The following is a 21,209-nucleotide window of genomic DNA, read 5'->3' on the forward strand; positions in this document are numbered from 1 at the left end:
CATATTTTAATAATTCAATACATGAAATTATCTATCCTTGAAGGTAAAAAAAAAATATGTTCTTAGTAGAAAAAAATTGTGTCTGAACAAACACAATTTGTGAAATTAAATTTTTCAACTTTTTTTTAGGATCAGAGATTTTTAAAAATTAATTTATTTTGACTTATCAACAATCACTTCCATATGCTTTTGAGTTTAAAATTTTTCTCCCCCTTCCTCCCCACCACCCTCCTCAAGATGGCACACAATCTGATATAGGCTATACATACACATTCCCATTAAACATATTTTCACATTAGTGATGTTGTAAGTAAAAATTAGAACCAATAGGAGGAACCACCAGAAAGAAGAAACAAAACTCAACAGAAGAAAAAAATAGCAAATAACATGCTTAGATCTGCATTCAAACTCCATAGTTCTTTCTTTGGATGTGGAGAGCATTTTCCATCATGAGGCCTTTGGAGATGTCTTATATCCTTGTATTGCTGGGAAGGGTTAAGTTTATCATATTAGTCATCACACAACATGGCTGTTACTGTGTACAACATTCTTTTGGTTCTGCTCATTTCACTCAGCATCAGACCATACAAGTCTTTCCAGGTTTTTTTGAAGCCAGCCTGTTCATCATTTCTTATAGCACAATAGTATTCCATTACATTCATATAACACAACTTGTTCAGCCATTCCCCAATTGATGGGCATCCTCTCAATTTCCAATTCTTCGCCACCACAAAAAGAGCTGCTCTAAATATTTTTGTACATGGGGATCCTTTTCCTGTTTGTATAATCTCTTTGGGATATAGCTCTAGAAGTGCTATTGCTGGGTGAAAGGATATGCATATTTTTATAGCCCTTTGGACATAGTTACAAATTGCTCTTCAAAATGGTTGGATCATTTCACAACTCCACCAACAATGCATTAGTGTTCCAATTCTCCCACATCTTCTGTTACAGCCTTTCTTACCCCAACCTAGGGGTAAAGATTATTGTTCTCACTTTACAGATATAGATATTAAACTGAAGAACTTGTTAGCACTGTTTGAGGCCCAAGGTTTGAGCTCTCACTTCCTCCTCCAAGGTGGTGCTGAAGCACCTGGGTCCTTTTCATCTTGGCTTCCAGGTGAGTGTTTTAGTCTCCAAGCACTTTCCCAATTAAAACAAGATGAACCCCAGTCACCAAGTTCAAGACCAAGTGTGGGGCTGGACTGGTTGCTTGGTTCAGCTGGCAGAGGATGGGCCCAGCGAAAGCTGATGTGGGAAAAGTCAAGATTGACCCGAGAAGCTCTAGGAGATAAGGGTGACCCACCCTTTGGAGAAGACCTGAGTCCAACCTGGCAACTAAACTCCAAGGAATAAAGAGCACAGCCAGGAAGAAGTCAAACAGCCAAGGTCAAGGCATGTCTCAGCAGAAACACTGAGGTTTCTCCAAGTTGCTAAACTGGTCACTCTTTGACCCAGTGACATCACTACTAAACCCATACATGCCAAAGAGATCACAGAGAGAGGAATTGGACCCACATGTGCAAAAATGTTTATAGCTGCTCTTTTTGCAGTGACAAAGAACTGGAGACTAAGGAGTGCCCATCAATTAGAGAAAGGTTGAATAAGCATATGTGTTTGTGATGTGTATGGAATGTGACGTATGTGAATAGGATGGAATATTATTGTCTTATTAAAAATGGTGGCGGGGATGTTCTCAGAAAGACCTGGGAAAATTTATATGAACTGATGCAAAGTCAAGTGAACAGAACTGGGTGAATATCTATACAATAACAGCAACGATCAACAGAAAAATAACTTTGAAAACTGATCAATGAAATGACCAAGCACAATTACAGAGGACCCAGGCTGAAGCCTGCTTGCTAACTCCTGACAGAGAGGTGATGGACCCATGGTACTGAATGACATACATTTCTGGACACAGCCAACATGAGGATTTGTTTATGTGGCTGCATATTTCCTATTGCTCATAGGCTGCTGGGAGAAGTCACTTACTATAGCTTCTCATTGGATTTCTTGAATATTTTTCAGTCTGGAACAAGTTTTAGCATTTTTGCTGAACCAAGCATCCACCTGCCATATGCCTCCTTTTAGGTAGTCATCATGGGCAGAAACACACACACACACACACACACACACACACACACACACACAGAGAAAGAGAGAGAGAGAGAGAGAGAAATAACTAGCTTTTCAGTTAATAGGATTAAAGGCTCTAAAGAGGAAAGTGACCATAGAGCCTTCTAGTTCCAACCCTTACAATAATTTATTTTCTTTTCAATAGGCAGAGTAAAGAATATACAGTATCAGAGCTTGGAGGGATCTCAAGCAGATAACAGAAAATGCTGGAGCCAAGAGGGACCTAGAACACAGAACAGAGAATGTCAAGAGCTGAGTGACCACTTAGAATAGAGATTGTCACAGCTTAGAGGGACCTGAGAACACAAAAGAGAAAATTTCACAGCTGGAGGGTGTGTGGAGGGGGGAAGACAGCTGAGAACGTAGAACGTCAGAACCACAGAAGGATTAGAACACAAAATAGAGAATGTTGGGGCTCAGAACATAGAACATAGAATGTCAGAGCTGGTGGGGCTTCAACTAGAGAATGGCACAACTGGGGAGGGTGTCTCAGAACCCAGAACAGAAAATATCAGAGCTGAGAGTTCCCAGCTGAGAAGGACCTGTGAACACAGAAGAGAAAATGTCAGATCTGGACAGCAAGGTGAGGGTGGTTTAGAAAATAGAATGTCAGAACCAGACAGAGCTTAGAACACAGAATCAGATAAGGGCCCCATTTCTAAAATGTATAGAGAATTAAGTGAAATTTATAAGAATACAAGCCATTCCCCAATTGATAAATGGTCAAAGGATATGAACAGACAGTTCTCAGATGAAGAAATTAAAGCCATCTATAGTCATATGAAAAAATGCTCTAAATCACTATTGATTAGAGAAATGCAAATCAAAACAACTCTGAGGTACCACATCACACCTATCAGAATGGCCAACATGACAAAACAGGAAAATGATAAATGTTGGAGAAGATGTGGGAAAATTTGGAACACTAATGCATTGTTGGTGGAGTTGTGAAATGACCCAACCATGCTGGAGAGCAATTTGGAACTATGCCCAAAGGGCTATAAAAATGTGCATACCCTTTGACCCAGCAATAGCACTTCTAGGGCTATATCCCAAAGAGATCACATAAATGGGAAAAAGGACTCACGTGTACAAAAATATTCATAGCAGCTCTTTTTGTGGTGGCAAAGTATTGGAAATTGAGAGGATGCCCATCAATTGGGGAATGGCTGAACAAGTTGTGGTATATGAATGTAATGGAATACTATTGTGCTATAAGAAATGATGAACAGGCTGACTTCAGAAAAACCTGGAAAGACTTGTATGGTCTGATGCTGAGTGAAGTGAGCAGAACCAAGAGAACAGTGTACACAATAACAGCCACATTGTGTGATGACTAATATTGATAAACTTAACCCTTCCCAGCAATACAAGGATCTAAGACATCTCCAGAGGCCTTGTGATGGAAAATGCTATCCACACCCAAAGAAAGAACTATGGAAGCCGAATTGTTATTTTTTTTCTCTTCTGTTGAATTTTGTTTCCTCTTTCTGATGGTTCCTCCTATTAGTTTTAATTTCTACTTACAACATCACTAATGTGAAAATATGTTTAATATGAATGTAAGTGTATATCCTATATCAGATCTGGTTGCAGAGGGTGGTGGGGAGGAAGGGAGAGAAAAATTTTAAACTCAAAAGCATGTGGAAGTGATTATTGATAAATCAAAATAAATTAATAAAAAAAGAAAAAAGAAAAAAAAGAACACAGAATCAGAGTTGGTGAGACTTAGAACACAGAACATAGAATGCCACAGCTGAAGGAACTTAGAAGACAGAACAGAGGATATCAGATTTGGTGGAACTCAGGACATAGAACATAGAATGCCAGAGCTGAGGAAGCTTAGAACGCAGAACAGAGAATGCTCAAGGTGGAATAAAACCACAATTTCAAAGTTAGAGGGAACCTCTGAGTTCATTAGCCTTGACTAGTTTACCTGAACTAGCATTTATATTTTGCAAAGCCTTTACATGTTATCTCATTTGATGCATACAACAATCTTGGGAGGTTGTCCCCACTTTATAGATGAAAAAACTGGGGCTGAGAAAGCCTTGCTCTGGTCATGTCTGCCTAAATCCAAGTCCAGCGTTCCACAGGCCCTGTACCATAAGGGTCCTCAGCATCACTCCATCCTTCAAGGGGTCCTCCACTTTGCTGGAGGTCCTCCATTGAGAGAGAATCCAGCCTGTGCTGAGGATGCCCATCCCATTCTGGGACAGCCCTGATGCCTAGACTTTGTTCCCTTTAAATAAAGCCTCATGCTGCCTTTTCACTACATCCACCCATTACCACACTGGTCGGTGAGGACCAGGGTGGACAAGCCTAGACCTTCTACCTGACAGTTCCTCAGAAAGGAAGTTCTCATTCATTCTCTCCCATCTAAATACTTCTTTCGTCATTCAAAACTCACATTTATCAACACAGAGATTTGCTGGATCAAAGTCTTAAGAACTCCCTATTTTAAGACCCTTGAGGGTTTGCAAAGCCCTTTCTTCACAACAATCCTGGAAGAGGTGTGTGGGTATGTTTGTGTATGCGTGTGTCGGGGGTGCATTTTACAGATAAGAGAACAGGCTGGGGAGAATTTTTGTGAGAAGTCAAAGAACTTTGGGTTATAAAATATCACTGATACATTTACAGCTTTTGTCTGAGTCAAGACCTGAATGGAGGTAGGGGGAGCCAGTCAAAGGCAAGGGTAGAATGAGGGACATGTATGCTGGTGCTAGTGTAGGGGGTCAGAGCTGGAAGCCAGACTCAGGACCGTTCCTGAGCCTCTCCCTCCCTAATCCCATCTGGGCTCTCCTGAGGTAGATGGCACCCAGCCCAGCCCAGTCCACCCCAGCAGGGAGTAGGCAGCCCGCCCAGGGAGGAGCAAAGGAGATGCTGCCTGTCCCCACAGCCCCAACTGAGACAAAAGGCTATCGGGGTCAGGGGTGGCAGTTACATCAAGAGCAGAGACCCAGGAGCACCACGAGCGGCAGAGTCAGAGCCCTGAGCCCTCAGCAGCAGGACGCCCTAATCCAGGTGAGCCCCGCGGCTGTCTCCCATCACCACCTCATCCAACAGTCACTAGGTCCTACAGAAAACAAAAGGGGTGTGTACGGGTCAAGGTGTATGGGTCAGCTCTTCCTTCTTCACTGGCTGCTGCCCCAGACCACAGATCCAGCTGAGGGGCACCTCCTTCAGCTAAAAGGCCGTCTGGGGGTGCTTTAAAGTTTACAAGGAACCTTTCTTAAAACAGCCCAACTAGGAAGGCAGGACAAATGTTATTCTATCCATTTTACAGATATGAGCAAACTGAGTTTAGAATGACTCCTGTGCCTTTTGTCCCAATGTTGGGCAAGGTCCTTTCCTTATCTGTAAAATGATGGGAGTGATGAGTCAGTGGCCTCTGAGAGTCCTTCCAGAGCTGTATCTTTGATCCCATGAGCAGACTCTGGAGTCTGGGCTCTGGTCTGGAGGATTCCTTGAGACAGGGCATCCCCACCCTGGTCTTGCCCAGACTCCCCTGGGGCCCAAAGCAGCCCATTGCAGTCAGGCCCTGGGTGGGGGGAAGAGGGGGCCCTTCCTTCCCCTCTTTTCCTCTCTCCCTTCCCCTGCACCAAACTAGCTGAGGAGGTCAGAGCAGCAGGACAGACGACCCAGCCTCGGAAGCTCCTGAGTTCCGGATTGGAGACCTGAGCCCCTGGCAGGAAAAGCTGATCCGAGGGAGTGTAATGACCCCTCCAGCTCCTTGCAGCCCAGGCAGTAGCCCAGCCCATCACCCCATCCTACCTCCTTCAGGGAGCTCGTCCAGAGGAGAGAGCCCTGAGGTCAGAGGCAGATGGGCCAGATTCCTCCTCCTTAGCCATGTGACCTGGGAAAAGTCCCTTCCCTTCCAGGGGCCTCAAAAGAGGACGTTGAGCTGGACAATCTCCAAGGTCGCTTCCAGTTCCAATTCTATCCTCCTGCTCCCACTTTATTCATACATTCACAGATCCAGAAGGGACCTCAGAGTCCATTTTATAGATGAGGAAACTGAGACCCTGCAACATTTAAGTGACTTAGGTTGCATTAGTAGTGAGCGTCAGAGGTAAGATTTGGATCCAGGTTCTCCGACTACGTCTTTATCTGCTTGTTCTATCACATTGCCCATTGCCCCTGCCAGATCTCATGATCCCAGGATGGGAGGCTGGGAGAGGGCTCCAGGAAGGGCAGGGCAAGGCAGGGCAGGGCAAGGCAGGGCAGGGCAGGTTGGCACTCCTCCATTCACCATCTCCAATTTTGTTTAAAATTGCTCCGGCGTTTCAAGATTTGCAAAGCATTATTTCATTTAATCCTGCAACCTGGTGAGGCAGGTACCTGATTATCCATAAGGAAACAGTCAGAAATATTAGTGACTTGCCCAGGGTCACCCAGTAAAGATGTTTAAGGCAGGATTCCTCCTCTGCCATCCCTCCTAGCCCCCTGCCAGCCAGGTGAGTGTATCCCTTCCCTTGGTGAAGCTTCATCCCATGACAGCCCCGGGCTGGGGGAGAGAGCAGGGCTGGGGCTGCCCCTCAGGGGGCAGGAGAAAGCTGGGCTGCTTCTAGACCCCTGTCGCCTCCCTTCCCTCCCCTCATGCTCAGCTTCCTACCTCTACAATCTGGGAAATGGTCCCTCCTCCCTACCTGGGTACAGGAGAGCCCCGGGGCCATGAGTCCTTCCATGCTATGCTGGGAGGGCAGAGGGAGGGCAGCTACAGCCTGTGCCCAGCCAGCTGCCCCCCCCCAGCTCCTCATGGGGAGTCGGGGAGGAGTGGGTGCCCCTGCCAGGAGAAGCTCAGAATCTCCCCTGTTCATCCCTTACCACTCCTGGCAGTAAAGAAAAGAGCCCACATTGGGAGTCACAAGATTTCAGTTTGAATCCAGCCTCTGCCACCATGGGACCAAAAGCAAATCACTTTCCCTCTCTGGGCCTCAGCTTCCTCCTCTGTAAAATGGGGATAACATTTGCAGACCCTGCCTTGGAGGGTTCTGCAGAGAAAGCAGTTTGTGACTCTTAGGGTGCTATAGAGATGAGTCAAAGGACCTGAAATCCCAGCTCTGCCCCTCATCCTATGTGTGACCTTGGGCAAGTCCTTGCCATTCTTGGTGCCTCAGTTTCCCTACCTCTACAAGGAGCAGTTTAGGGTCAATGTCCTCTAACATCCAAATCATTGATCCCTGTGATCTGAGGCAAGTCCCCCTCTCTTGGGGGCAGGGCATTTCCTCACCTGCAAATACAGAGGCAGGTTTTAATTCAGGGCCTTGGGCTCAGCGTCAATGCTCAGCGAACATTGGGGGATTTCTTCATGGCTGTGAATCAGTCTGGTGAGGAAAGACACTTAGCCAGGACACTGTCTCCCTAGGGGCTGGCTGCCCCCCATCCCTCTCCCAGTGAGTGCTTAGGGACCTACTATTTCAGGTGATGCCTGAATTCCAGGCATCCTCAAAGAAGTCTGGGCCCCTTTTCTTCTTACTTGGGTCCTAGTCAGGGAGGGATAATGGGGAAAATCCAGGACTTAGAGTTGGGACCCCGGGTTCTAGTCAAAGCTCTGCCCTTTCCTAGCTGGGGGATCTTAGATAGGTCACTTCCTCTTTGCCGCCAAGACAGATGTGTTGGGCTCGGTGACCCAAGTGGGCTCCTCCCAGGTCCAAAAGTCTGTGACCAGAGCCTGACTACCCAAGGATGAAGGCAGCCCCAGAGAGCCGCCCCTGAAGGTCCTGCTGGTCTGGACAGCCCTTCCACACCTGCTGACATCGGGCAAGATGCCCAGGGCTCCCCTCTGGCATTTCCTGACTTTGCCTGAGGATCAAGAAGGGAGTTGTGTGTGGATGGGGAGTGGCTTTGCCCTCAGGGCAACCACAGTCCGTGCTTTGGGAATGGAGTCTGGCATGTACAGGTCAGTGTCTCTGACCTTCCTGGGACATGCAGGTCCCCACTAGGCAGGGGGTGTGACTGGGGAGGAACAGTGGAAAGTTTCCCTCAGTGCTGCCTGTCTCTTCCCAGAAGTTTCCCAGGTGAGCTTCTCCAGGAGGTGAGACCAGGAGAGATGCCAAAGAAACGACTCTCATCTTTCAATAAGACTTGAGTGTTTATGAACCACTTTCTCAACAACTCTGTGAAATGGTAGGACAGCCAAATGGGAGGAGATCTCAACCCCCTAACAACTACTCCATACAGCCTTTCTTCACCAGCATTTTCACCTGTGATTTCACTGCTTCTAAGGAGCACCCAGTGAGGACACTGCCTGAGTGAATGAGGTTATCATCTCAGAGACTAGCTGGGTGACCCTGGGGAAGTCACTTAACCTCTGCCTCAGTTTCCCCACCTGTAAAGTGAGGATAATAATGACATTACCTCCCAGGGATGTGAGGTTCAGATGAGATGATGTCTGTAAAGTGCTCAGCACAGTGCCTGGTACTTGTAATGTTGCTCAGTTTCTCAGTCATGTCCCATTCTTTGTGACCCCAGGGACCAGAGCACAGCAGGCTCTTCTGTCCTCCACCATCTGTCTGTCAAAGTCTGTCCAAGCTCATATTTGCTGCCCCATGACACCCTCTATCCATCTCATCCTCTGTTGTCCCTTCTCTTTTTGCCTTCAGTCTTTTCCAACATCAGGGTCTTTTCCAATGAGTCCTGATTCTCATTATGTGGCCAAAGCATTGAAGCTTCCACTTCAGTATTTGTCCTTCCAGTGAATAGTCTGAATTTCTTTAAATATTGACTGATTTGATCTCCTTGTTGTCCAAGGGACTCTCAAAAGTCTTTCCTAGCACTATAAATAAAAGCATTGATTCTGTGTTACTCAGTTTTCCTTATAGTCCAACTCTCACAGCCACACATCATACGTACTGGAAAAACCATAGCTTAGACTATATGGTCCTTTGTTGATGTCTCTGCTTTTTAATTTGCCATCCAGATTTACCATGACTTTCCTTCCAAGGAGCGAGTATCTCTTAATTTCATGGCTGCAATCACCATCTGCAGTGATCTTTGAGCCCAAGACCATAAAATCTGACACTGTTTCTGTTTCTTCTCCCTCTCTTTGCCAGGAAGTGATGGGACCAGTTGCCAAGATCTTAGCTTTTTTGATGTTAAACTTCCAGCCAGCTTTTACCCTCCCATCTTTAACCCTCATAAAGAGGCTTCTTAATTCCTCTCCACTTTTTACCATCAGAGTGGTATCATCTGCATATTTGAGATTGTTGACATTTCTCCCAGCAATCTTCATTTTGGCTTTTGATTCATGCAGCCTGGCATTTCACATGATGTACTCTGCACATAACTTAAATAAATAAGGGGACAAAATACAACCTTGTCATATTCCTTTCCCAATCTTAAACCAATCAGTTGTTCCATGTTCAGGTCTAACTGTTGGTTCTTGGCCCACATACAGGTTCCTCAGGAGTCAAGTAAGATGATCTGGTCCTCCCATCTCTTTGAGGATGCCACATTTTCTTGTTGTTCACACACCCATAGGCTTTAGCAATGAAGCAATGAATTTAGTCAGTGAAGCAGAAGTAGAGTTTTACTGGAACTCCCTTGTTTTCTCCATAATTCATGTTGGCAATTTGGTCTTTAGTTCCTCTGCCTCTTCAAAAACCAGCCTGCTTTTCTGGTAATTCTTGGTTCGCGTATTGCTGAAGCAAGCCTAGCATGCAGAATCTTAAGCATAACTTTGCTGGCATGTGAAATAAGGGCAATTTTTTGGTAATGGGAACACTCTTTGGCATTTCCCATCTTTAGGATCAGGATGTAAACTGGCCTTTTCTTTTTTTTTCTTTTTAAAAAAAATTTATTAATTTATTTTGATTTATCAACAATCACTTCCATAAGATTTTGAATTTAAAATTTTTCTCCCCTTCCTTCCCCCACCCTTCCCAAGATGGCTCGCAATCTGAAATAGGCTCTACATATACATTCCTATTAAACATATTTTCACATTAGTCTTGTTGTAAAGAAGAATTAGAACCAATAGGAGGAACCACAAGAAAGAGGAAACAAAACAAAGCAGAAGAAAAAAATGGCAAATAGTATGTTTCAATTTGTATTCAAACTCCATAGTTTTTTCTCTGGGTGTGGACAGTATTTTCCATCACAAGACTTTTGGACATGTCTTAGATTCTTGCATTGCTGAGAAGGGCTAAGTCTATCAAAGTTAGTCATAGCACAACGTGGCTGTTACTATGTACAATGTTCTCCTGGTTATGCTCACTTCACTCAGCATCAGTCCATGTAAGTCTTTCCAGGTTTTTCTGAAGTTCACTTACTCATCATTTCTTATAGCACAATAGTATTCCATTACATTCATACACCACAACTTGTTCAGCCATTCCCCAATGGATGGGCATCCTCTCAGTTTCCAATACTTTGCCACCACAAAAAGAGCTGCTATAGATATTTTTGTACATGTAGGTCCCTTTCCCATTTGTATGATCTCTTTGGGATACAGATCTAGAAGTGCTATTGCTGGGTCAAAGGATATGCACATTTTTATAGCCCTTTAGTCATAGTTCCAAAAGTGCTCTCCAAAATGGTTGGATCAGTTCATAACTCTACCAAAAATGCATTACTGTTCCAATTTCCCCACATCTTTTCCAACATTTATCATTCACTTATTTTGTCATGTTGACCAATCTGATAGGTGTGAGGTGGTACCTCAGAGTTGTCTTGATTTGCATTTCTCTAATCAATAGTGATTTAGAGCATTTTTTCTTATGACTATAGATGGCTTTAATTTCTTCATCGGAGAACTGCCTGTTCATATCCTTTGACCATTTATCAATTGGGGAATGACTTGTATTCTTATAAATTTGACTTAGTTCTCTATATATTTTAGAAATGAGGCCCTTATCAGAGACACCGGTTGTAAAAATTCTTTCCCAGTTTCCTGCTTCCCTCCTAATCTTGGTTGCATTGGCTTTGTTTGTGCAAAAACTTTTCAATTTAATGTAATCAAAATTATCCATTTTGCATTTTGTAATGTTCTCTATCTCTTTTTTGGTCATATATTCTCTTTGCTCTCCCAGTTTGCTTATAGTATCAGTCTTTATATCTAAATCATGAACCCATTTTGACTTTATTTTGGTATATGGTGTGAGATTTTGGTCTATGCCTAGTTTCTGCCATACTCTTTTCCAGTTTTCCCAGCACATAAACTGATCTTTTCTAATCTAGTCAGTGGCCACTGTTGAATTTTCTAAAATTGCTGGTATATTGAGTGCAAAATTGATCAGTTATTTTTTTTTTTTAGGCAATTGGGGTTAAGTGACTTGCCCAGGGTCACACAGCTAGTAAGTAGCAAGTGTTTAGTCTGAGGCCATATTTGAACTCAGGTCCTCCTGACTTCAGGGCCGGCGCTCTATCCATTGTGCCACCTAGCTGTCCCCAAAGTTGATCAGTTCTATGAAGACATCTTCTAGACATCTACAACATCTTCTAGAAATAACACTAAAAAAAATTTCACATTCATCATAGGGGATTGGAATGCTAGAGAAGGAAATCAAAAGATAATTGGAGTAACAGGCAAGTTTGGCCTTGGAATACAAAATGAAGCAGAGCAGAGACTAATAGGGTTTTGTCAAGATAACTCACTGGTCATAGCAAACACTTTTTCTCTTTTCTTTCTTTTTTTTGGTAGCTATCTATGGTTGGGTTCTTTTTCCTTTGCTTACTCATTTTTATTTCTTTGTTCTTTGTTTCATTTTGTTTTTAACAGCCTTTAACGTAATCAAGTCATAGTCTTGAGCTATGAGGAATGACGTCCCAAGCCTCAGCTCCTTCTTTCTGTTATTTTCTGAGGTCTTTTCCTGGGCCCAACCTTTGGGCTCTCCTTTCCACTCCCAAGCCATGGCGAGGGCCCCTAGCCACACTGTCCTGCAAATGATCTCGCTCCCTGCAGTTCCTCAGATGGCTGCAAACTCCAGCTGTTCTCTTTGCCTTGGACCTGAAACCAGGGACTCTGCTCTCCTGCAAGTGCCCACAGCCACTGCTGCTGCACTTACCAGGTGTGTGCTAGCTCCTTCTCCCCTGCAGCCACAGCTTGGGAGGGGTCTGGTCAGTACAGCTGTGCTTGGCATCCTCCAACAGTGGAAGGTCCTTCAGTCTTCTACTCCACTGTCAGACCCTCATACCATGGGTCAGATGAACATTTCTAAGGCTGAGGCTGCCTCCCATCCCAGTGGTCCCCAGGGCCTGTTATTTGTTGACTCTGCAGAGTCAGCCTGGAGGTATTTGCACTTCACTTAGACCAAACTTCTGCCCCTGGAGGTCAGGTCTTTCTTGGAGTCTTTTCAAGTTGTCTTAGGAGGACGACTGCTTTACCTTAACTTTTGTTTGTTTCCACTACTCTATGTTCCCTCGGAGGAGATGGTCTGCCTTTTTTTGTGGAGGAAACTTGGAAAGCCAAAAGTTTTCTGACCCACTCTGCCATCTTCCCAGAATCCTCCAAACACCTTTTTTCAACAACACAAAAGGCAATTCTACACATGGACGTCACCAGATGACCAATATTGAAATCAGATTGATTCTGTACTTTGCAACCAAAGATGGAGAAGCTCTATACAGTCAGTTAAAACAAGACCTGGAGCTGACTGGGGATCAGATCGTGAGCTTCTGTTTGCAAAATTTCACTTAAATTGAAGAAAGTAGGGAAAACCATCAGAACATAAAGGTGTGACCTAAATAACATCCCTTAGAATATGAAGTGGAAGTGATGAATAGATTTAAGGGATTAGATCTGGTAGATAGAGGGCCTGAAGAGCTGTGGACAGAGGTTCACAGTATTGTACAGGAGGCAGCAACAGAAAACATCCCAAAGATAAAGAAGAGTAAGAAAGTAAAATGTCTGTTTGATGAAGCTCCATAAATAGCTGAGGAAAGAAGGAAAATGAAAGAGAAGGGGAAGGGAAAACACATCCAGCTGAATGCTGAATTCCAGAGAATGGCAAGGAGAGATTAGAAGATTTTCTTAAATGAGCAATGCAATAGAAGAAAACAATAGACTGGGAAAGACATGAGATACCCCCAAGAAAATGAGAGATATCAAGGGAACATTTCATGCAAAAATGGCCATGATACCCAAAGTGCTATAAAACTGTGCATACTCTTTGATCCAGCAATAGCGTTGCTAGGGCTGTATCCCAAAGAGATCATACAAATGGGAAAAGGACTCACATGTACAAAAGTATTTACAGCAGCTCTTTCTGTGGTGGCCAAGAAATGGAAATTGAGAGGATGCCCATCCATTGGGGAATGGCTGAGCAAGTTGTGGTATATGAATGTAATGGAATACTATTGTGCTATAAGAAATGGTGAGCAGGTGGACTTCAGAAAAACCTGGACAGACTTACATGAACTGATGCTGAGTAAAGTGAGCAGAACCAGGAGAACATTGTACACAGTAACAATAACATTGTGTAATGACCAACATTGATAGACTTAGCTCTTCTCAGCAATGCAAAGATCTTAGGTAATTCCAAAAGACTCATGATGGAAAATGCTATCCACATCTAGAGAAAGAGCTATGGAGTCTGAATGCAGATCAAATCATACTATTTTCTTTTGGGGGGGGGCTAGGCAATGGGTTTAAGTGACTTGCCCAAGGTCACACAGCTAGTAAGTGTCATGTGTCTGAGGCCGGATTTGAACTCAGGTCCTCCTGACTTCAGGGCCGGGGCTCTATCCACTGCACCACCTAGCTGCCCCCTGTTTTTTTTCTTTCTCATGTTTTCCCTTTTTGTTTTGATTCTTCTTTCACAACATGACTAATGTGAAAATAGCCTATAACAGATAGCATGCCATCTTGAGGAAGGCAGAGGGGAGGGAGGGAGAAAAAAAAATCTGGAACTCAAAATCTTATAGAAGTGAATGTTGAAAACTATCTTTACATGTAATTAGAAAAAATAAAGTACTATTAAGTGAAAAAAAATAAAAAAATGTTAAATGGGCACGATACAAAACAAAAATGGTAGGGACTTAATTGAATCAGAAGAGATTAAGAAGAGGTGATAAAACTACACAGAAGAACTATACAAGAAAGAGTTTAGCAATACCAACAACCACGATGGTGTGGTTACTGATCTAGAGTCAGACATCCTGGAGAATAAAGTCAAGTGGACCTTAGGAAACATTTCCTGGCACATAGTAAGTACTTAATAGATATTTATTCCCTAAGGCGCAGCTAGGTGGCAGTGGATAGAGCACCAGCCCTGGATTCAGGAGGATCTGGCCTCAGACACATAACACTCACTAGCTGTGTGGCCCTGGGCAAGTCACTTAACCCCACTGCCTATCCAAAAAAACAAAAAACAAAAAACAATAGATCTTTATTCCCTCCTCACCCCCTATTCAGATCAGCTTCTCTGCTCTGCAATTTATCCTCTTAAAAAGCAGCATAAGGCATTGAGAGGGGAAGTGACTTGCCCTGGGGTCACATAGCCAGTATGTGTCAAAGTCAGAATCTGAACCCACGTCTCCTGGTCAAAGTCCAGCGTCCTTTCCACAACTCCATACTGCTTCCCTTCTCCTACTCTCTTAGCATTACTGAGATTTTCACCATTTGTGATTCAGTTATTGTTCGGTTGTGTCTGACTCTTTGTGACCCCATTTGGGGTTTTCTTGGCAAAGATAGTTGAGTGGTTTGCATTTCTTTCTCCAGCTCATTTTATAGATGAAGAAACTGAGGCAAACAGCGTTAAGTGACTTCACCAGGGTGACACAGCTAATATCTGAATTCAGACTTGAACTCAGGAAGATGACTGAAAATTTAATAATTAGCTCTTGCGATCAGTTAGAGCTGGCTCCAGCGTATCACTGAAAACATCCCTTTGTGGGACAAACAGAATCATGCCAACTTTTCACAGCCTCAGCCTAGCAAAACAGTCTGTGGGGTGAACGGCTGGTGTTCGTGTCAAAAACTGAAATTGGTGAAACAAATGTCAGAATTCTGGAGTTTTATTCTATTAACAATGAGATTTTGGATTATAAATGCTTTTCTTTTCTTTCTTCCTCTTCCTTCTTTCCTTTTTCTTTCTCTTCCTTCTTCCTTCTCTCTCCCTTCCTTCCTTCCTTCTTTCTTTCTTTTCTTTCTTTCTTTCTTTCTTTCTTTCTTTCCTTTTTACTATGATTATTAACTTGGCAGAACTCTTACTGGTAGAAGAAAAAAAGTAGATCTGAATTCTGTGTAACTTTTAAAAATGTTTAATCTGATATCCATATGGTTGAAATAAAATTCTGTTGTAAAGTGTCCAGAAAATTATAGAGATTATACTGTTGCACCATCTCAAAGAATTCAGAGTCAGACCACCTCTAATCTAAGTACAGGCATTTATTGAGGATTGACATCCCTCAGAAGCAGGCTAGGGTCCAAGAGGAACCAGCAGCTTATTAAGACAAGACATGCAACTTTATACTGTAATGATGCCGATTACATGACAGAAATTAGGAATATTGAAAAGGCAGAAGGTGTTTGTTAAGGGATTAGGTAATGGGGAGGGATCCCTTCTATGGTTTGGTGGTCAAAAATCTTGGTCATGCTGCTTTCTGATTGGCTAGCTATTGTGGTCCTGTCCAGTCAAGATGGATGGTTAGGTATTGTGGTCCTGTCTTGGGCTAAATGGATGATGTGATTGTGGTTGAGCACAAGGGCACACCTGTTCAAATATGTGAATTGGGGGCTTGTGGCTAGCTAAAGGCAATGTCTATATTGAGTCTGGGGTCCTGTGGCATGGTTAAAGCCAGATTGTGTGGTTAAATCAGGACATGCCTGCTGTTCAGTGGGGGCCCATAAGGAACGTAGAATGTTGGGGCTGAGGGCAGCTTTATTAGGATTCCATCAATGTGGTAACCCTGGGACATGGAATGAACTCACTCATCTAGTGGTACCCCAGCTCACCGGAAACTGGCAACTGAAAGTGATTCTACCAGTTGTCAGAAGCTTCAGAATTTGTATTGCCTTCCATTGTTTTCTCAGCAAAAGTGATGAGAGTCACCATCATAGTTTCCTTTTCCTCTGGGGAAAACAGATCCCTGAACTCTAAAATCTTTTGTGATGATCATTTGGATTTTGGTTCTGAATTAGGACCAATGCACATATAGCCTAGAATGACAGGGTGCCAGAATTTTGGGGCTGGAGAGATCATTCAGTGGCCATCCCGTGTGGAACAAAAGCCCTTTCCCACAGCAATAAGTGGTCAATCAATTCATGCTTCAATCATTGCAACAAGTGAGCACAAGAAATAAATGCACTTTTTATGAATAGTTTCATCTGTTTGCTGCTGTTTATGAAGAGTCTCATCTTCAGGAAGAATGAACTTACAAGATTGTCTTTCTCTTTGGGAAAGTCTTCTTGAGATTATTCCAAATTTACAACTAAAAAGCAGTCTCCAGCCATTCTTCTCCAACCAGACTGTCCTTTCTGCCGATAAATGCTTGTCCCTTTTCCTCCTTAGGTCTCCTTCTGCCAGCCTCCTCTTACATGCCTCTTAGATTTGTGAATTCCTTCCTTCTATATATTTTCACTTCCCACTATATGGGCAGGAAGGGGAGTTTTCACAGATCAGGGGACTGTTTTAGCCTTCAATGAATAATAGTGGCAGGTGCTGCCATTCAGGCTTCCTCCAGGTCCTTGTGCTAACGTCTCTCTTAAGTCTCACCCAAGATCTGGCTCCTCTAAGTACTTAACAATTCCTGTTGTTCTGTCCTAGAAGGCAGCCCCAACACACTTCTTACTACCTGACATTGGACATGCCCAAACAGGATCCTATAATCTACAGAACGCTGAAATTCTCCCGTTCTCACAGCATCGTCCCTCTGCCTTAACGTTCCACTTAGCCTTAGATGCGATGTTTGTCTGCTTGTCTTCAGAAACAAGTAAAATTCACAAATTGATTAGAAAATAAAAGTTGCTGTTACTTAGTAATCTTTCAGTCATGTCAGACTCTTGGCAAAAACACCGGAGTGGTTTGCCATTTCCTTCTCCAACTCATTTTACAGATGAGAAAACTGACACAGACAAGATTAAATGACTTGCCCAGGGTCACACAGCTAGTAAATATCTGAGGCCAGATCCTCCTCCCTCCTAGATGAACAAGATGGGTAGCTAGCACTTGGCACTTGACTTTTGTGTATTATGCTTGAGAGCACATGAGCTGACCTGGTCCCATCTCTGCTTATCCTTTTAAAAATTAAAGGTGGACTTATGTCCTTCCTAGGTGCCAATGAGTCCACTACACTTGGGCTACTATCAATAGCCTCAGGATGCAGCTGGGTCACATAAAGAATTCCTCTAAGACAGAGAGGGGGTGGTTTTGGCCCCGTGTGTGTAAAGCTCTCTTTCCTTAATGTAACCAATCAAGTTATGCCAACTCTATAACCAATTGAATTATTTCCTCACTTACTCTGATTTGTTCTTTGTCTATTCTTATAGGAAGGAGTTGCATCTCCTCTTTGTCCATTGGCTAAACAGAAGCAGTTGTTAGACCTGCTTTATTAACAAGTTCATGCCCTGCTAATAAGCTATTGTTTTGTTCAGAGAATATGGGCCTCAGTCTACCTTTGTTGAAAATTTATTCACTATACTTATGTTTTAAAAAGAAAGAAAGAAATTGGGGAATGGCTGAACAAGTTGTGGTATATGAATGTAATAGAATATTATTGTGCTACAAGAAATGATGAGCAGACGGACTTCAGAAAAACCTAGAAAGACTTATATCAACTGATGCTGAGTGAAGTGAGCAGAACCAGAACATTGTATACAGTAATAGCAACAATGTGTGATGACCAACTTTGATAGACTTAGCTCTTCTCAGCAATGCAAGGATCTAAGACATCTCCAAGGGACTCATGGTGAAAAGTGCTATCCACATCCAGAGAGGGAACTATGAAGTCTGGATGCAGACTGAAGCATACTCTTTGCTCGTTTTTTTCTTCTGTTTTGTTTTGTTTCTCTTTCTTGTGGCTCTTCCTATTGGTTCCAATTTTTCTTTATGGCATGATTAATGTGAAAATATGTTTAATAGGAATGTATATGTAGAGCCTATATCAGATTGCATGCCGTCCTGGGGAGGGGGGAGGGTAGTGAGGGGGAGAAAATTGGGAACTCAAAAGCTTATGGAGGTGAATGTTGAAAACTAAAAATAAATAAATTAATTTTTTTTTAAAAAGAAAGAAATTGCTGGTGTCAGTGAGGCATTATCCAGGTGTATCCAGACCCAATATATGTCAATAGAATAAGTTGGCTCCATTTGGAACCAAATCTAGTCTATTTATGATATTAGCAGAGTACTGCAAACAGGAAGATGGGATAGAATGCCTGGACACCAGGACCATCCTCGAGGGCTATACGGAGGCATAGATAAGAACCAGGTTCTTCAGTCACTGATGTGAATCCAGAGAAATTTGGCCTTGGGGTTTTTCCAGTGCCAGAGGTTCAGGAGAAGTTAAGGCAGAATCTTAGAAAGAGGACGAGCATCTCCTCACTGCAGGAGTGGGATGTGGGATGTGCCTGAGAAACAGCTCAAAAGATGTAGCTCACCAGCTCTCTATCATTCCAAAAATGGTCCAGGAAAATTCCTTTGTCTGGCATGGATGACCTCAGAGATCATCTCAATAGCTGATAGCTGACATTTATACAGCCCTAATACGGGCCCTGGGCACTATGCTAAAAGCTTTACAATTAGTATTTCATCCATCTTCATGACAGCCCTGGAAGGTAGGTGCTGTTATGACCTTCATTGCACAGATGAGGAAACCAAGGCAGAGAGGTAAAGTGACTTGTTCAGGATCACACAATAAATGTCAGAGGCTGGATTTGAACTCAGGTCTTCCTGACTTTAGGCCTGGCGCTCTATCCATTGCACCACCTAGCTGCCCAAGAAGTTGTTGCCTAAGGGCATCATCATAGCATTCTGATTTTCATATACCTTGTCCATAGTTCCATATGGAAGAAGAATGGAAATATATGTTTGTGTGTTGACAACTGAGAATTGGAGAAAATAACCAATGTGTGTCAGCACACTACGCCAAGCTTGCCCGATGGCCCAGATTACCTGCTGAGCAATCAGAGGCACACATTATTGGACCTGAGCGGTGGCCATTATCAGATTCCTATGGCTGAGGAACACAAGGAGAAAAGGTTTTCACCTGCCCAGCTAATTAATCCAGCAACAAGCAATGATTAAGCCCTTGTTTATGTGCCAGGCACGTTGTGCTGAAGTCTAGGATTACAAAGAAAGTCAAAACACAGTCCCTGCCCTCATGGAGTTGACATTCTAACAGGAGAGACAACTCGGCACATACAAGATCTAGAAAGGATCATTTGAGGATAATGCCAAAGGGAAAATATCAGCAGTATGTGGGGAACTGGGAAACAGTAATCTTCGACCTGAGGCTTCAGTGAAACAAGGGGAGCTGGGAGGTGGAGGTAAGGAGGGAGAACATGGCAGACCAGGGAAGGCAGGCAGGGAGTTGGAAGATGAAATTTTTTGTGTGGGGCGTTGGTGGGAGGCCAGTGTTGATAGATGAGAGATAACTGGAGAGGAGTAAAAGGTAAACAGACTGGAAAGGTAAGAGGGGACTGGTAAGGGCTTTAAAAACCAAACAGAAGATTTTCTATTTGATCCTGAAATATCAGAGTTTATTGGGTAGGGAGGTGATATGGTCAGATCTGTACTTTAGGGAGATTATTGTCAGATGAGAAGAGGAAGCACTGGAGTGGGAAGAGCCTTAAGGCAGGGAGATGACCCCCCCCCCCCAGCAGCTGCTGCAACAGTCCAGGTGTGAGGCGATAAGGGTCTGAACCAGGGCAGGGGCAGAGACAGAAGGAGAGAGGGTTGCTTTGCAGCTAAAAACGTTTGACAATCGATTGGATATGGGGAGTAAGAGAATGAGGGATTCAAGGATGAAGCCTAGGTTCCAAGCTTGGATGAGTGGGAGCAGTAACAGGGACATTTGTAAGACGAGAGCATTTGGGGAGAAATAGAATGAGCTCAGTTTTGTATATACCAAGTTAGAGATGTCTCTGGGACCTGCGGTTCAAAATGTCGGAAAGGCAGTTGATGATGGGATACTGGAGGTCAGGTAAGAGGTTAGGGCTGAGTATATCGACCTGCACAGGGATGATAATTGAACTTATCTGATGAGATCACTAAAGTGGATAGAGTAGTGGGAAAGAGAAAAGGGCCCAGAACAGAGCCCCTTGGATAACTCACATTTAGTGGGTATGACCTGAATGAAAAATTACCAAAGGAAGGAGACAGGGAAGGAGAGGTTGGATAGGTAGGAGGAGAATCAGGAGAGAGGGGTGTCCTGAACACCGAGAGAGAAGAGAATATCAAAGAGAAGAGAGTGATCAAGAAGGATGGGGATTGGGAAAAGACCATTCAATAGACCATTGGTAGCTTTGGAGAGATAAGCCATAATATGGAGGGTTTAGAAGAGAGTGAGAGAAGAGGGGCACTAATCACAGACCCCCTCCTCAAGAACGTTAGCCATGAAAGAAAGAGTGGAGACATATGAACATCGGGGGTGGTTGAAGAAGGTAGTACAGGAAGACACCTGAGGAAGGTGAGATGAGGCACATCAAAAAAGACGAAGCTCTCCTTGGTGGTTTTTCAGGTGAAGCAGGAGGCCAAGTCCTCAGCTGAGTAGATAGAGGAAGAGGCACTGGAGGAGGCTTGAGGAGGGATGAGAAGTTTTGGAAGAGCTGCTGGACTGAAGCGGAGGAGGAGGATGAGGAGGAGGAGAGCCAACCTTTAGGGAGGTGTGAAGGGACTGTCTTGCTGCACTGAGGGCCCAGTTAAGATTCCACCAACAGAAATGTGTAGTCACTCAGTCCCTAAGGGCGTGTGGCTTTCACCAGCTCCCATTAGCCATGCTGTGGCCTTGCCTTCGTCACAGATATCTGCCAGCAGCCAAACCTCCCAGGTCTCCCTCCATGTGAATTTCTTCCATTATGATGCTCAGATGAGACAGGGGAGGACACATCCTCTGGTAGCTATGAAGGGGAGTGGTCATTGTGATTGCTGCAGTTCACTTCATAGCTGCTGCCTTTATCTCTCTCTCTCTCT

General features: G+C 43.7%; 1 protein-coding gene across 1 annotated transcript in view; it reads left to right on the forward strand.

Moving 5' to 3' along the window:
- Nucleotides 1-4,950: 4,950 nt before the first annotated feature.
- The window catches only part of LOC114045577 (galactosylceramide sulfotransferase-like), a 21,798-nt gene continuing 5,539 nt past the window's right edge, over nt 4,951-21,209 (forward strand). Inside the window, exon 1 of the mRNA XM_027865647.1 lies at nt 4,951-5,163. Within this exon, the coding sequence (XP_027721448.1) occupies nt 4,951-5,163 (213 nt within the window). The remainder of the gene's footprint in view (nt 5,164-21,209) is intronic.

Source organism: Vombatus ursinus, unplaced genomic scaffold (genome assembly GCF_900497805.2).
Source record: "Vombatus ursinus unplaced genomic scaffold, bare-nosed wombat genome assembly UNPS02001287.1, whole genome shotgun sequence".
In the NCBI taxonomy this organism is placed as follows: Eukaryota; Metazoa; Chordata; class Mammalia; order Diprotodontia; family Vombatidae; genus Vombatus; species Vombatus ursinus.